At 41.7% G+C, this 17,151-nt stretch overlaps 1 protein-coding gene across 1 annotated transcript in view; it reads right to left on the bottom strand.

Moving 5' to 3' along the window:
- The window catches only part of LOC109888816 (inactive phospholipase D5), a 58,592-nt gene extending 54,652 nt beyond the window's left edge, over positions 1-3,940 (bottom strand). The window contains exon 1 of the mRNA XM_020479993.2: positions 3,627-3,940. Coding sequence (XP_020335582.1) covers positions 3,627-3,632 — 6 coding nt within the window. The 5' untranslated portion in view covers positions 3,633-3,940. The remainder of the gene's footprint in view (positions 1-3,626) is intronic.
- Between the last annotated feature and the right edge of the window lie 13,211 nt (positions 3,941-17,151).

The following is a 17,151-nucleotide window of genomic DNA, read 5'->3' as shown; positions in this document are numbered from 1 at the left end:
AGAGAAACGGTCACACCGTGGCAATGTTCCTCAAGTGGTTAAAAAGCTATTTGTCACATTCCTAATGTGGGATTCGAAATTGAGTTCAGAATCTAAAACAACACCTAGGTTTTTCACCTGGTGTTTAATTTTTATTGCCCGTGAATTAAAATGTCCAGACAGATTCTCTCTCTCTGTGCTTGGGCTCCAACAATAAGTACCCATGTATTTAAATCACTAATACAGTCTAATAATTTATCCATGAAGCTAAAATCCTCTGGTGACACAGAAATGTTAAGTTAAGTATGGTCTACGTAACAATGGAAATCAATGCTGTGCACCGCCAGGGCTGATCTGTGAATTGCTGTCTGATTTAGAGGGTGAGTAAACTCCCATCACTACTGCTCCAAGCTACATACTAAAAGAGACTCGGACACACTCTGCAAGCTAAATAACTTACACATTCTGCATTAGGGAAATGTGTTATGTTAGTGTCCATTTGTGTGTCTATATGGATGTGCTTAGACAAGCAACCCAACTCTGATCTTTTTTTCAGATCCAAAAGACCAATTAGTGGAAAGTGTGTGTGTGTGTTTGCATGTGTGATATGAAATTATTGCGAATAACTGCAAAATGTATCAATTTCTTCCAGTAATTGAGAAAAAGATGGGTTAAATGCCCTGCCAGATAATCAGAAATTCCATTGTGGTAGAAGAATGGAGAGAGAAGGTAGAATATTTGATCAAATAAATCACTTTCAAGCATCAACCAAGCTATCTCAAACACAATTCAAAACCATTTCCCTTTGCATATAATCTAATAAAAGGGACATGCAGTAATTCATGTTTTTATAAATCAGACAGTGCACACTTATTAGATCTCATTATTTTTGGAGCGGCACCATTAGTTTAGTCCAGTCAAGAGACGATCAATGATACGTCTCTCCATGCTGCAGTATTATTGGCCCAGCCAGGGATGGTAGCACTGTTGCCGTCCCAGTCCCTCCCTCGTGGAGCCCCTATAGGCTGCAGCCTGCAGCACTGGCTTGGCCATTACAGGCTCACAGAGAGCTCTGAGCTCCTGACCATAACTGGTCCGTGGTCAGCCCATCCGCTCATTCAATCCTTGTGATATATGATCTCCAGAGCACTGTGACCTAATGCACTTGGGTAGGAGGGGTAGGGTCCGTCCCCTTGTGATAGTAGCGACGTAAGAAATAAAGTAAGACATTGTTTATGAGGCTAATATGTTGCTGTCATGATTTTGAAAAGGTTATTTTGTGCAATCAAAGTTCCATTAATAGTTGACATATAAAAAAAAAGATTGGATTGGCATACTATGTAAAGCTTGTTAAACTAGTGCTTCCATATTACACCAGTCAGCAGAATGAGTCTGAAATAAGATTCAGACATTAGGACAGAATACTGCCCAGGGAACCGTCTCACAGCACGAGGTCTGCGAAAACAATATTAGAAATTCAGTTTGCTTCCCACACACACAAAACACTGTGACACTTGTGCCATGAAAAGGTGTTTCCCAAACTCAGTGCTGAGGCCCCAGCACTACACAGCTGATTCAAATAACCAACTCATCAAGCTTTCATTATTTGAATCAGCTATGGTAGTGCTAGGGCAAAAAACAATACGTGCACCAAGGGAGGGGGGTGCAGGATGGAGTTTGGGAAACACTGCTAAACAAACAGTCTGCCAGTGTGTGGGACTAAGATATGTTACTCATATCCTCAGAGACTGTAAGCCGTAAGTAACAATGTAATCCTTAACTGACCCCGCCAACTGATCTCATAAACTGACCCCACCAACTGCATTGTTGTACAGATGCACAGTTGAGAGCATCCTGTGGGGCTGAATCACCGCCTGGTACGGCAACTGCACCTCCAGAGGGTGGTGCGGTCTACACAACACATCACCGGGGGCAAGCTACCTGCCCGCCAGGACATTTACAGCACCCGATGTCACAGGAAGGCCAAAAAGATCATCAAGCACAACCACCCAAGCCACTGCCTGTTCACCCTGCTATCATCCAGAAGGAGAGGTCAGTACAGGTGCTTTAAAGCTGGGACCAAGAGACTGAAAAACAGCTTCGATCTCAAGGCCATCAGTTTGTTAAATAGCCATCACTAGCACAGAGAGGCTACTGCCTACAAACAGACTTGAAATCATTAGTCCCTTTAATAAATGGAACACTAGTCGCTTTAATACTGTTTACATATCTTGCATTACTCATCTCGTATGTATATACTGTATTCTATACTATCTATTGCATCTTAGCCTATGACGCTCTGACATTGCTCATCCACATATTTATATGTTCTTATTCCATTCCTTTACTTAGATTTGTGTGTATTAGGTAGTTGTGAAATTGTTAGATTACTGGTTAGATACTGCTGCACTGTCGGAACAAGAAGCGAAATAATTTCACCACACTCACAATAACATCTGCTGAACACATATGTGACCAATACGATTTGATTTGGAACTACCTGAGGAGGCAGAGGTGAGCCAGTGGTGATGTTTCCATGGGTACCACTCCAAGTAATTCTGGCTTCCCTCTCCTATGGGCTTTCTGCTGGATGAGTTCTGTTAGCTCAGTGTGTATGTGTGTGCGCGCGTTGGCACGCTCTATGCATAGAGATCCTGTCTGCGAGTGGAATTTAGAGAGAAACCCCTCCCCCTCCACTCATTTCCCCACAGGCAGAATAGCAGGTCAGCCTGTGTCATATTGGCTGCATGCTTCAGTTGTCAGCTCTGTTTTGTGCAGCGGTGCTGAAAGAGTGACGGCCGGTGCGAGGGAGAGTTGCTGCACTTTGCGCCTTCCCTTACTGCTAAGTGAGCTGTGACACCCCCCAAAGAGGTTGTAAAAAAATATCTACACAAACCCTTCAACCCTGTATCCCCGGTCAAACATCCTCAGCATCTCAGTGGTGTCGTCTGCAATGTGACAACAATATGACAGATGACAAAATGACTGGAACCACACCAAATTCCAAAAACATTTGACAAATATGGAAATGAACAGCATCCCCAAATCCTCATTAAAGTTTTCACCCACCAACCTTATAAACATTTGAAATCTGGGAATGTTGTTTAGCATGAAACTATGAGCTGTTTCATGTCATGACTAAATGTGGTCAGTAATTTAGTGATAAATGTGTTCACAGCAATCTTTCTTTAGTGTAACTTCGTCCTCAAGCAAACAACCCAGCATCACCTTCAGCAACACTGCCTTCCCCTCAACGTTATACTGTACATCCCAGCCCCCAACTACTGAAGAGCCCAAATCCCTCACCTATTTTCAATGTCTTCATCAAAAACTACAACCCAGTGGAGTTGTGAAGTACTTAAAAGGCAAGCAAATCAAAATGTACAGTTTGCACTGAGATCAATGACCTCTCAGCTAAGCATATCGTATGTACATACTGTAGCATCAAAAGCTCAGAGAACAACACTGTTCACAGCCAAAAACACATTCACCTGTTTTAAATTTCAAAGTCTCATTGCGAGCTACAACAACACATGAATGCGTAAGCTGACACATGAATGCGAGCTAAAAGATGACACGCCAGCTGGCAACAGTAGCTGCTGACCTCTCTGAAATTATTTGGCTTTCTTTGAGTGAGTAGAACTCACCTTCATGATGCACCCCTGCGTCGATAGTCCTCTCCGCAGCACACGTGTGTGTGTGTATTTGTGTGTGTGTGTGTGTAATTGTGTGTGCTTGTTTTCTGGACAGGAGCCTGTTTCTGACAGGGCAGGAGATGCTGTCCCCTCACACGCTGCTATTCCTGTTGGCTGGACAGCGTCCAAATGAAAGGTATAATGTAGAGTGTAGAAACAGGAAGCTACTGAGTCCTGACATGCTATCAATCTCTCCCTCTCTCATACTCTCTATTTCTCACTACATTTTCCCCTTCTCCTTCCCTTTCCCTCACCCGCTCGCTCGCTCTCCCTCCCCTTCTGTATCTCTTCCTCACACTTCTCCACCCTTTAGTTGGAAACACAGATCGTGAGATTGGGAAAGATAGATGGTCCATTCTCCTCAGCCCTCCTACCTTTGATGATCCTTCCCCCTCTTCTATTCCATCCAATACAAATCCACTCCAGCCATCTTCCCCTCCCTCTGTTCAAGCCATACGGAGTGAGAACCTCAGACAGAGGCAGACCGGTACATCTGGGCAAAATCACAACTCCTGTAGCTCCTCAGTTCTCAAACAAAGTCAGACAGGCACACTATATAAATTGATACACACATATGCATGAATAATATTAGTTAGCTCACATGATTCCAAAGGAAATTGTAGTTAGCTGGTCTGGTAAATGATAAATCCTCAGCGGGTATTATGAGTTATACACACACTGCACATGTGTAGAAAACAAACAAATGATCCACAGCAAAGGAAAGACATTGAACACTATAGGTGGCATGAAGTGGCAAACTGACAGCAATGTTTTCAAATGTCACATGATTACATCACATGATTATAATATTACCAATAGGATAAGTACCTGCACAGAAATGTATTGCATAGATGAACATTTGTAGCCACCAGGATGACAAAAGAATAACCTGTTTAAAACCAAGGTGCATTTGAATATTACAGGATTATGGAAACCAATCGATTACATTTATACCATTGTGATAGTGACGCTGCAGTGTGTTAGATGTCAGAAAAGACACCACTGGGAACAGACATCAATTCAACGTCTATTCCACGTCGGCAACATAATCCTCCCATACTGTGTACTGAATAAACATTAAGCTACAATCGCCAAGATATTGCAAAACACACACACACACACACACACACACACACACACACACTTCTTTGGTATGACCCATGGTATTTCCACAGTCTGATTTAATTTTCACCTTAATTAAAATGATGAATAGTCAACCTTCCCTGCAGCAGTGTTATAACACACAGCCACCAATAGAGGACAGTCTCCACACACTGTTTTCCTACAACACAGGCATGATCTGCTGTACAGTGTACATGTATCCCATAAATATAAACATGTCAAAGCTGCCATCGACTTCAATCACCAAACAAAAGTAAATCATCTGTGAGGGTGTCATCTTGAGCGTCTGGTCAAATCCATAGGTGTCTAATCCGATTTCTGTCTAGCCACTGCTGTCCGTCTAACAGCCAATCTTCTCTGACTCGGTTAGTGTTTGATCCATCAGACAACCTGAGCTGAATTATCAGATACATCTGTCTCTGCTCTTTTGTCTGCTTTCTCCATCCAATCTAGCCAGCTGCTGATCTGCTCTGCTGTTGTTCTGCCTTAGTGTGCTATACAGTATTTATTACTGCAGTTCTATTCTATTGGTCAGTGCTATCTGATCTACAGAGTGTATCTGTGTTGTGTTGGACAGTGTACTGTGCATTTCTCGATAATGAAGCACCCAGCTGACTGCAGCAGAGGAGAGGAACAATAGACATTCTACAGGCCCAAGGCCAGGAAAGCCATAGCTCAGATCATTGGCTATGAGCAGGGCAGATAAAGGCACACGGTATACTACTACCTGAGAGGGGTAGAGGGAGGGGGCTGGCAAGCATATCACCCCACAGATGACAGCCAGCAGAAACAAAACCAGATTACTGCACCATCCTGCCTTTGAACTACAATATTATATTCAATGTCATATACTGTAGCTGTTTAAGAGTATGTGATGACGCAAAACAAAGCCATGGATATTACGATGCTTGGTTCCAATCCCAGACATGACAGCTTGAAAAACAAAGAATTAAAACGAACAATGATAGCAGCTGTTTGATCTGATTTGTTACAGATAAAGCCACCTCACTACCTCAGAATGTGTTTACCTGGAAAAACTGAACCAGTAGTTCCTTGAAATGCAGCCATCACTCAGTAAAGGTTGTGTTGCAGAAGAAGATGAAGTTTAGGTTTTGATCCTATGTATTGAAAGGTTTTCCCCCTTACGTATTTACAAGCAGTACCCATCAGACTACAGTGATAAACTCCCAGTCAAAATATGGTGCTGACCATGAAAAGCCTATCAATTATCATATCAGGACAATGCAATCAAAAGTGCTGGTTCACATTCATTTACATTTGTGAAATATCAAGTCCATCTACAAATGTTGAAGATATTATTTTTCCCCCCAATAACCATCACCATGACTGCTAATAGTATTTCCACTGAGGTCTAATTATCACACTTACATAAATGCATTTGAAACAATATTTCAGGGGTGTGAAAATATATCATGGGAATGAGGGGGGGGGGGGGGGGGGATGTCGGAGAAATAAATGTACGAGTGATATGTGTTGCAATTGCCTTTGCACAATTTCATTCGTTTTGGATTTAATTAGATCTGAGACACTACACAATTGACAGCCCCAATTAATCTTATACCACTCCCAGTCCCTCAGTGTCTCCTAATGCTCCTAAAATGATCTCATATGAATCTCTGAAATATAAAAGTAAAAAGGATTTTTTTTTAGCAGTGGTCCTGCAGTGAAGCGATGAGAATACTGTCACTGGTCAGGGTTTAAGGTGGTGTCAGATCTTTACAGATAAATTCTTAGGAAAAAAAGGGTTCCAAACGGGTTCTTCGGCTGTCCCCATAGGATAACCCTTTTTGGTTCCAGGTAGAACTCTTGGGTTCTATGTAGAACACTGTGGAAAAGGTTCTACTTGGAACCAAAAAGGGTTCTTCAAAGGGTTTGCCTATGGGGAGAGGCGAAGAACACTTTTAGGTTCTAGAGAGGAGCTTTTTTTCTAAGCTTGTACATCCAGTCGTTAAATTGCTTTATGAATGAGTAAGAGGGAGAATCGGTGATAAAATAATGTCCTTCCAAGTGCACTTTCTACTGTCAATACAGTATAGAAACAAAAACAACCCAACAAGATTTGCATCTGATAAAGAAAACAATATCAACTTTTGTATCTATCCATTTAGACTTTGCCAAGCAGGAGATGACCAGGACGCTGTTGAGAACAATATTCTGGTCAACAATACTGATAATAGTAATGGTCCCCACGTCAACAATACTGATAATAGTAATGGTCCCCACTTCAACAATACTGATAATAGTAATGGTCCCCACTTCAACAATACTGATAATAGTAATGGTCCCCACGTCAACAATACTGATAATAGTAATGGTCCCCACGTCAACAATACTGATAATAGTAATGGTCCCCACTTCAACGATACTGATAATAGTAATGGTCCCCACTTCAACAATACTGATAATAGTAATGGTCCCCACGTCAACAATACTGATAATAGTAATGGTCCCCACGTCAACAATACTGATAATAGTAATGGTCCCCACGTCAACAATACTGATAATAGTAATGGTCCCCACGTCAACAATACTGATAATAGTAATGGTCCCCATGTCAACAATACTGATAATAGTAATGGTCCCCATGTCAACAATACTGATAATCGTAATGGTCCCCACTTCAACAATACTGATGGTCACTTAGCCGGCAGTACAAATGCATATTTCAGAAAGCTATTATTAACAATGCTATTACGAAACAATGGGGAACTATCTACAGTTATGCATAATCCACATGGAAGTTCAATGCCTTAAGTGCAGAGGGGATTTGAGTAAACTATATTAGGCCAATGTGTCTGACATAGACGTTAGATAAGTCTACAGGGAGGAATAAAAATAGCATAAATAGGAAAGTATACCAGTTTCATTTGAGGACCAGGATGTTGACAACTGTGCCATACAGATTGCAAAATAGTTGGGAAGAGATTTTTGATGTACCGATTCCATGGTATGAGTTGATATATAAAACAATGCAAGATTCAAAACTTAGTGTTTTTCAGCTAAAATTATTATATAGAATTCTTGCCACCAACAAAATGTTGAAAATCTGGGGCATATAATCATCGAAGCTCTGCAGATTTTGTTGCGAGGATACAGAATCAATAGACCATTTATTTTGGTATTGCCCTCAGGTAGCCTGTTTCTGGTCTCAGGTTCAGGAATGGCTGAAAATGTATAACATTGATCTATAATTGACCCTAGAAATAGTACTGATAGGAGATCTGGCGAGACCGGGTCAGTCAACTACTAATATACTAACACTCTTATTAAAAGTATTTATCTTCAACACGCAATCTGTAGATTCTATTCTATTAGATAGATTGAAATTGTATGTTAAACATTATAGTATAGTTGAAAGATATGTGTTGCATAGAAACACGAACTGGGTGGCCAGCAGAGATAGATGTTATGGGCTGAGGAAAGCTGAGGGTTGGTATGTGGAATTGGAGACAAGTCAGAGTGGAGTTGCTGTGTGAGAGAGAGAATGATGGTCAAAAGATGAAGGAAAAAATAAATAAATAAACACATACAAGAACACACACATACATGTAATAGTGCCAGACATGCACACAAACATATAAAGTAGGCATTTCTGTTAGGATTTCAGTTGTCCTTGATGTCTTTTGTTTTTAATTTATAGATATATATTTTTTGCATTGTTGTTTGCTGTTTCTTCTGTCTTTTCCTTTTTTCTCTTTAGTTCATTTTCTTGGTTGTTGGTGCATTGGGGGGATCTTGGAGGGGAATGGAATTAATTGTATTTTTCTTCTTCCAGGGGGGCGGGTGGGGGGGCTGTGGGAGAGGTCTCGAATGGTTGAGGGACAGCAATTGGGGAACTGTGGGGGACCTTGGAGGGTTCGGGTTTCACAAGATTGTGATCATGAAAAAGGAAACTAAGACAACTAAGACACATATTTCATATCACTATCATGCACACGCACCCTCACACATAAGGATAGCTCTGTTGCGGAAAGACTGATACATGTTTGATAGTGTCTTGATGCTGTATTATTTGTCCTTCATGTTCTAATACTTTAATGTTACCCCTTCCTTGTGTCTTTTGTCATAAATAATCATTTAAAACATTTAAAAAATTAAAACATCTACAGGGTCAAGTACGTGTGTGTGTCTGCGATTTGGAAATGTCTGGTGCTTTTTTAAATTGGACCTTTATTTAACCAGGTAGGCAAGTTGAGAACAAGTTCTCATTTACAATTACGACCTGGCCAAGATAAAGCAAAGCAGTTCGAAACATACAACACAGAGTAAAACAAACATACAGTCAATAATACAGCAGAAAAATAAGTCTATATACAAATGTGAGCAAATGAGGTGAGATAAGGGAGGTAAAGGCAAACAAAGGCCATAGTGGCGAAGTAAATACAATATAGCAAGTAAAACACTGGAATGGTAGATTTGCAGTAGAAGAATGTGCAAAGTAGAAATAGAAATAATGGGGTGCAAAGGAGCAAAATAAATAAATAAATACAGTAGGGGAAGCGGTAGTTGTTTGGGCTAAATTATAGATTGGCTATGTACAGGTGCAGTAATCTGTGAGCTGCTCTGACAGTTGGTGCTTAAAGCTAGTGAGGGAGATGTGTTTCCAGTTTCAGAGATTTTTGTAGTTCGTTCCAGTCATTGGCAGCAGAGAACTGAAAGGAGAGTGGCCAAAGGAAGAATTGGCTTTGGGGGTGACCAGCGAGATATACCTGCTGGAGCGCGTGCTACAGGTGGGTGATGCTATGGTGACAGGGTCTTGTAGATGACCTGGAGCCAGTGGGTTTGGCGACGAGTATGAAGCGAGGGCCAGCCAACGAGAGCATACAGGTCGCAGTGTTGGGTTGTATATGGAGCTTTGGTGACCAAACGGATGGCACTGTGATAGACAGCATCCAATTTATTGAGTAGGGTATTGGAGGGTATTTTGTAAATGACATTGCCGAAGTCGAGGATCAGTAGGATGGTCAGTTTTACGAGGGTATGTTTGGCAGCATGAGTGAAGGATGCTTTGTTGCGAAATAGGAAGCCAATTCTAGATTTAACTTTGGATTGGAGATGTTTAATGTGAGTCTGGAAGGAGAGTTCACAGTCTAACCAGACACCTAGGTATTTGTAGTTGTCCACATATTCTAAGTCAGAACCGTCCAGAGTAGTGATGCTAGACGGGCGGGCAGGTGCGGGCAGCGATCGGTTGAAGAGCATGCATTTAGTTTTACTTGTATTTAAGAGCAATTGGAGGCCACGAAAGGAGAGTTGTATGGCATTGAAGCTTGCCTGGAGGGTTGTTAACACAGTGTCCAAAGAAGGGCCAGAAGTATACAGAATGGCGTCGTCTGCGTAGAGGCAGATCAGAGACTCATCAGCAGCAAGAGCGACATCATTGATGTATACAGAGAAGAGAGTCGGCCCAAGAATTTAACCCTGTGGCACCCCCATAGAGACTGCCAGAGGCCCGGACAACAGGCCCTCCGATTTGACACACTGAACTCTATCAGAGAAGTAGTTGGTGAACCAGGTGAGGCAATCATTTGAGAAACCAAGGCTATTGAGTCTGCCGATGAGGATGTGGTGATTGACCTGGCCAAGGCTTTCGACTCTGTCAATGAATAAGGCTGCCCAGTATTGTTTCTTATCGATGGCGGTTAAGATATCGTTTAGGACCTTGAGCAGGTCTTGAGGGTTGGGGCTGAACCATTACTGAAGCGGGGTACCCTATAATGGTTTACCAGGTCCGACCTGACAGTTGAGATGATGAATAAAAAGTAATAGGAGTCGGATGCATATGGAGAATATACAACAACCTTCTGTATTAACCTGACATACCATAGAAGTTGGCTATCAGGATAGCTTACTATTCCTATTGATTTAATTCAAAATAGCTGTTCAATAGATTTTGAAACCTACTGTAGTTTTACTTATTGTTTTCCATGATAATAGTGATGCATCTTACAATTCCCAAAATACATACTGTATGTGCATAAAATGGAGAGCAAAAATGTATTTTATCACAATGACTCAAGACAATTTAGAGTAGGCTAAGCATTATACTAAGTAGACTAAGTAGATGAGCAGTAGACTAAGTATACTTTATAGTACAGTATACCTTACAGTAGACTAAAGTATACTGTACATCGACTTATAGTACACTAAGTCAACTTTACAGTATACTATGCAGTAGACTAAGCCAGAACCTACACTGTGAGGGCTGATATAGTATGGTCTCTGAAGGTTTGCTTCATGGGACCCACTGGAGCCGTATGACAGAGAATCAACCAGCAGTGTGTCGGCCTGCTCTGAGTTAGCAGGGTTAGACATGGCCCATCTGCCATAGAAAACCACATAGAAAACCACAAGCGAACCCTTGTCATTATCTCGATGCAGATGCATGCCTCTCCCACTACTGGAATCATTGTTTTGTTGAACAACTGGAAAGTATAAGTTAAAAGATAGTCATAATAGAATCACCTCTGTCATTCCAACCAATGACCGTTTGGTTACTGGCCGAACATTAACTGCTAAGTTACCTGCCGCCAGCGTCATGTCATTACAGAAAGTGTTTGTGTGCGTGTCAAATAAAATTGTATTTGTCACATGCTTCGTTGCAAAACAGCTGTAGACTAACAGTGAAATATGAAAAATTCAACCAAAAAAATGTAATACACAAGGAAAAATACACAGTGAATAAAGAATAACGAGTAAAAAGATAGCATGGCTATATACAGGGAGTACCAGTACCGCGTCGATGTGCAGGGGTACGAGGTAAAAGATAAAAGAGGTAGCTAGTATGTATACAGTGCCTTCGGAAAGTATTCAGACCCTTTCGCTTTGTCACATTTAGCTACTTTACAGCCTTGTTCTAAAATGGTTAAAAAAACAATACCCCATAATGACAAAGTGAAAACAGAAATACCATTTAATTGATTGGACATGATTTGGAAAGGTACACATGTATTTATAAAGGTCCCACAGTTGACAGCACGTGTCAGAGTAAAAACCAAGCCATGAGGTCGAAGGAATTGTCCATAGATCTCTGAGACAGGATTGTGTAGAGGCACAGATCTGGGGATGGGTGACAAAACATTTCTGCAGCATTGAAGGTCCCCAAGAACACAGTGGCCACCATCATTCTTAAATGGAAGAAGTTTGGAACCACCAAGACTCTTCCTAGAGCTGGCCGCCCAGCCAAACTGAGCAATCGGGTGAGAAGGGCCTTGGTCAGGGAGGTGACCAAGAACCCGATGGTCACTCTGACAGAGCTCTAGAGTTCCTCTGTCGAGATGGGAGAACCTTCCAGAAGGGCAGCATCATGCTGTGGGGATGTTTTTCAGCAGCAGGGACTGGGAGACTAGTCAGGATCGAGGCATAGATGAATGGAGAAAAGTACAGAGAGATCCTTGATGAAAAATTGCTTCAGAGCACTTAGGACCTCAGATTGTGGCAAAGGTTCACCTTCCAACAGGACAACGACCTTATGCACAACGCAGGAGAGGCTTCGGGACAAGTCTCTGAATGTGCTTTGGTGGAGTAAAAAGTAAAAAGAGTAAAAGAGCCCGTACTTGAACCCGATCGAACATCTCTGGAAAGACCTGAAAATAGCTGTGCAGCAACACTCCCCATCCAACTTGACAGAGCTTAAGAGGATCTGCAAAGAAGAATAGGAGAAACTCCCTAATTACAGGTGTGCCAAGCTTGTAGCATCATACCTAAGAAGATTTGAGGCTGTAATCTATGCCAAAGGTGCTTCAACAAAGTACTGAGTAAAGTGTTTGAATACTTATGTAAATGTCATAGTTTTTTTTGTTGCAAAAAAACATTTAAACCAGTTTTTGCTTTGTCATTATGGGGTATTGTGTGTAGCTTAATGAGGGAAAACAACTACGTAATCCATTTAAAAATAAGTCTGTAAAGTAAAAAATGTGGAACAAGTAAAGGGGTCTGAATACTTTCCGACTGCACTATATGTAGATTCTCACAAATTGTTATGGTGCCATGTAAATTAAAGCTCAAAGCCGCCTGCATCACTTCCGTTAGACCATAACATTGAGGTCCTTAGCTCTTCTTTTAGGCTTGATGATAGCACCCTCTGCTGTATCTGTAGCTATAGTGGCCAATGTGCCACATACAGTCGTGGCCAAAAGTTTTGAGAATGACACAAATATTAATTCACAAAGTCTGCTGCCTCAGTTTGTATGATGGCAATTTGCATCTACTCCAGAATGTTATGAAGAGTGATCAGATTAATTGCAAAGTTTCTCTTTGCCATGCAAATGAACTGAATCCCCCAAAAACATTTCCACTGCATTTCAGCCCTGCCACAAAAGGACCAGCTGACATCAGGTCTGTGATTCTCTCGTTAACACAGGTGTGAGTGTTGACGAGGACAAGGCTGGAGATCGCTCTGTCATGCTGATTGAGTTCGAATAACAGACTGGAAGCTTCAAAAGGAGGGTGGTGCTTGGAATCATTCTTCTTCCTCTGTCAACCATGGTTACATGCAAGGAAACGTTATCATTGCTTTGCACAAAAAGGGGTTCACAGGCAAGGGATATTGCTGCCAGTAAGATTGCACCTAAATCAACCATTTATCGGATCATCAAGAACATCAAGGAGAGCGGTTAAATTGTTGTGAAGAAGGCTTCAGGGCGCCCCAAGAAAGTCCAGCAAGCGCCAGGACCCTGTCCTGAAGTTGATTAAGCTGCGGAATCGGGGCACCACCAGTACAGAGCTTGCTCAGGAATGGCAGCAGGCAGGGGTGAGTGCATCTGCACGTACAGTGAGGCGAATACTTTTGGAGGATGGCCTGGTGTCAAGAAGAGCAGCAAAGAAGCCACTTCTCTCCAGGAAAAACATGAGGGACAGACTGATATTCTGCTAAATGTACAGGGATTGGACTGCTGAGGACTGGGGTAAAGTCATTTTCTCTGATATATCCCCTTTCCGATTGTTTGGGGCATCCAGAAAAAAGCTTGTCCGGAGGAGACAAGGTGAGCACTACCATCAGTCCTGTGTCATGCCAACAGTAAAGCATCCTGAGACCATTCATGTGTGGGGTTGCTTCTAAGCCAAGGGAGTGGGCTCACTCACAATTTTGCCTAAGAACACAGCCATGAATAAAGAATGGTACCAACACATCCCCCGAGAGCAACTTCTCCCAACCATTCAGGAACAGTTTGGTGACAAACAATGCCTTTTCCAGCATGATGGAGCACCTTGTCATAAGACAAAAGTGATAACTAAGTGGCTCGGGGAACAAAACATCAATATTTTGGGCCCATGGCCAGGAAACTCCCCAGACCTTAATCCCATTGAGAACTTGTGGTCAATCCTCAAGAGGCGGGTGGACATACAAAACCCCACAAATTCGGACAAAATCCAAGCATTGATTATGCAAGAATGGCCTGCCATCAGTCAGGATGTGGCCCAGAAGTTAATTGACAGCATGCCAGGGCGGATTGCAGAGGTCTTGAAAAAGAAGGGTCAACACTGCAAATATTAACTCTTTGCATCAACTTCATGTAATTGTCAATAAACACATTTGACACTTATGAAATGCTTGTAATTATACTCCAATATTTCATAGTAACATCTGACAAAAATATCTGAAGACCTTGAAGCAGCAAACTTTGTGGAAATTAATATTTGTGTCATTCTCAAAACTTTTGGCCATGCCTGTAGACAAATACTGGACGGTAAGGCTCTGTAGTGTTGTCATGGTCTATTGTTGCTCTGTAATATCAAAACCAATGCTTGCCAAGCTAAACTAAAACGTTATCCTCATTTATCTTTCATCTCCCTGATGTAGCTCCTGGTGTAGCTTCCCCAGGCGGATGGTTTAATGTGTCTGTACAGTACATTGGGGTTTTCTTGCTACTGTCAGCTCAGATGTAAGAAAAACTCAATCACAATGCATAAAACATCTATTAAACCCTACATTTATTGAGGACATTTTTTATGTTTGAATTAAACTATGATGATGACGAAACAACAGTTTCACTCATACCCTTGGTAGAGGAGAAAGTTTGGAAGTAAAAGCTTAGTTGGCAAGTCTACAAGTTGATGCAATGGTTCTTGTCATTTCAGGTCACTGATACGTTGATGGTTGGGGGATGGAATGTGGGGTGCGTGTGGTACCAGCAGAGACAAGGTTGTGCCTGAACTGTCCCTTATCTTTAACTCTAACAGACATTGAGGAAACGGGCGAGAAGGCAGGCTGTCAGACCTGGCAATTGATTTGATTAGTTTTACTGTCACAGCTAGGGGTTTTTCAATCTCTCCCTGAGAAGAAAACCGCTCTGGACACTCTGCACCCTGTTGGGAGGCTGACTACCATTTGCCATAGTAGAAAGGTTCTCTTGCATCAATACACTCAACCTGCAAAGTTCAAAGGCACTATAACTAAGGCAATGTGTCTTACATCTTTAGATCAAACACTGCTCACATACAGCTCTGCTTCTTATTGAACTAGAGAATGATACCATTCACCTAGCTGCTAGTCTGTTTACCAAGAAACAAAACAGGCTACTGATTTATTTGTTTAGATCCCCAATTAGCCGTTACTAATGCAACAGCTAGGCTACTCTTTCTGTAATTCGACACATCGAACACGAGTTGAGAATGATTATTCCTGCCACCGGTCAAAGCTCTATAAACAAAGCAGCTCACAGCTACACACTTTGAAATACCATTTTCTCTGTTCAATTCAACTTTGAAGTAGACTTCTCTGATGCGATTCTGGAGACAAAAAAACCACACAAAAACACTGAACCGGATTCTTCTGGGAGTCCTAACTCACACATCACTCATCTCACATGGGAGTGAGACAATTTGCCCAGCTGTGTTCTACTAGTGGAAGCTTCCTGACAGGAGGGATGGTACAGATGGTACTGATGTTGAAGGATGTTTTATTTGAGACTTGACATTCTCAAATTCCTTCATATTTATTTTATTTTACCTTTATTTAACTAGGCAAGTCAGTTAAGAACAAATTCTTATTTTCAATGACGGCCTAGGAACAGTGGGTTAACTGCCTGTTCAGGGGCAGAACGACAGATTTGTACCTTGTCAGCTCGGGGATTCGAACTTGCAACCTTTCGGTTACTAGTCCAACGCTCTAACCACTAGGCTACCCTGCCGCCCCATATGAACATTGACCAGGGGAGTTTAGCTAGAGGTCATACCCAGTGTAATTTGACATATCAAACACTAGATGGGTTATAAGAATGATTATTTCTGCCTTTAGTCAAAGCTATATAGACGAAGCAGCACACTGATATTATTATACCTTTATGTCAACAAGGAACACAGACTGAGACCAAGGTCTCTTTTACAGCTGGGCCCTGCGTATACATGGTTACACATACAGTTGATACAATGATTAAAAAACTACACAAGACAAACAAAATGATCACAGATAATACCTTTTTTTTTTACATGTTTAAATACAGCAACAGACTACATTTACACACAGGTTATTCCCCTAACAGGTTATTCCCAGAACAGGTTATTCCCAGAACAGGTTATTCCCCTAACAGGTTATTCCCCTAACAGGTTATTCCCCTAACAGGTTATTCCCAGAACAGGTTATTCCCAGAACAGGTTATTCCCCTAACAGGTTATTCCCCTAACAGGTTATTCCCCTAACAGGTTATTCCCAGAACAGGTTATTCCCAGAACAGGTTATTCCCAGAACAGGTTATTCCCCTAACAGGTTATTCCCAGAACAGGTTATTCCCCTAACAGGTTATTCCCAGAACAGGTTATTCCCAGAACAGGTTATTCCCCTAACAGGTTATTCCCCTAACAGGTTATTCCCCTAACAGGTTATTCCCAGAACAGGTTATTCCCAGAACAGGTTATTCCCAGAACAGGTTATTCCCCTAACAGGTTATTCCCCTAACAGGTTATTCCCCTAACAGGTTATTCCCCTAACAGGTTATTCCCCTAACAGGTTATTCCCAGAACAGGTTATTCCCCTAACAGCACAAGAACCTGCATTACCCGAAACAGTTGCAAGCAATACAAAAATAAAAATGCTCCAATAAATATTTAAAATGAGCAAGTGGGATAAGAGTCTCAAGTTTAAGTTTAGTCTGCAGGCTATTCCATAGGCAAGGAGCGTAACAGGAAAAGGCAGCCATACCCAACTCTGTGGAAGTCGCATGGGCCTCAAGATGAGTGATGATAAATAAGAATGTAGCTTATTCAGAAATGCTTTACAGACAAACACGAGAGCATGTTGTTCTTGTCTCACTGACAGCGAAGTCCAACCCACATTATGATATAAAACACAGTGGTGAGTTCTGTAGCTAGCACCCGTAATAAACCTAAGTGCGCA

This window comes from Oncorhynchus kisutch, linkage group LG4, assembly GCF_002021735.2.
Source record: "Oncorhynchus kisutch isolate 150728-3 linkage group LG4, Okis_V2, whole genome shotgun sequence".
NCBI lineage: Eukaryota > Metazoa > Chordata > Actinopteri > Salmoniformes > Salmonidae > Oncorhynchus > Oncorhynchus kisutch.
The sequence above is the reverse complement of the archived record's forward strand: the minus strand, read 5'-3'. Positions and strand labels throughout refer to the sequence as shown.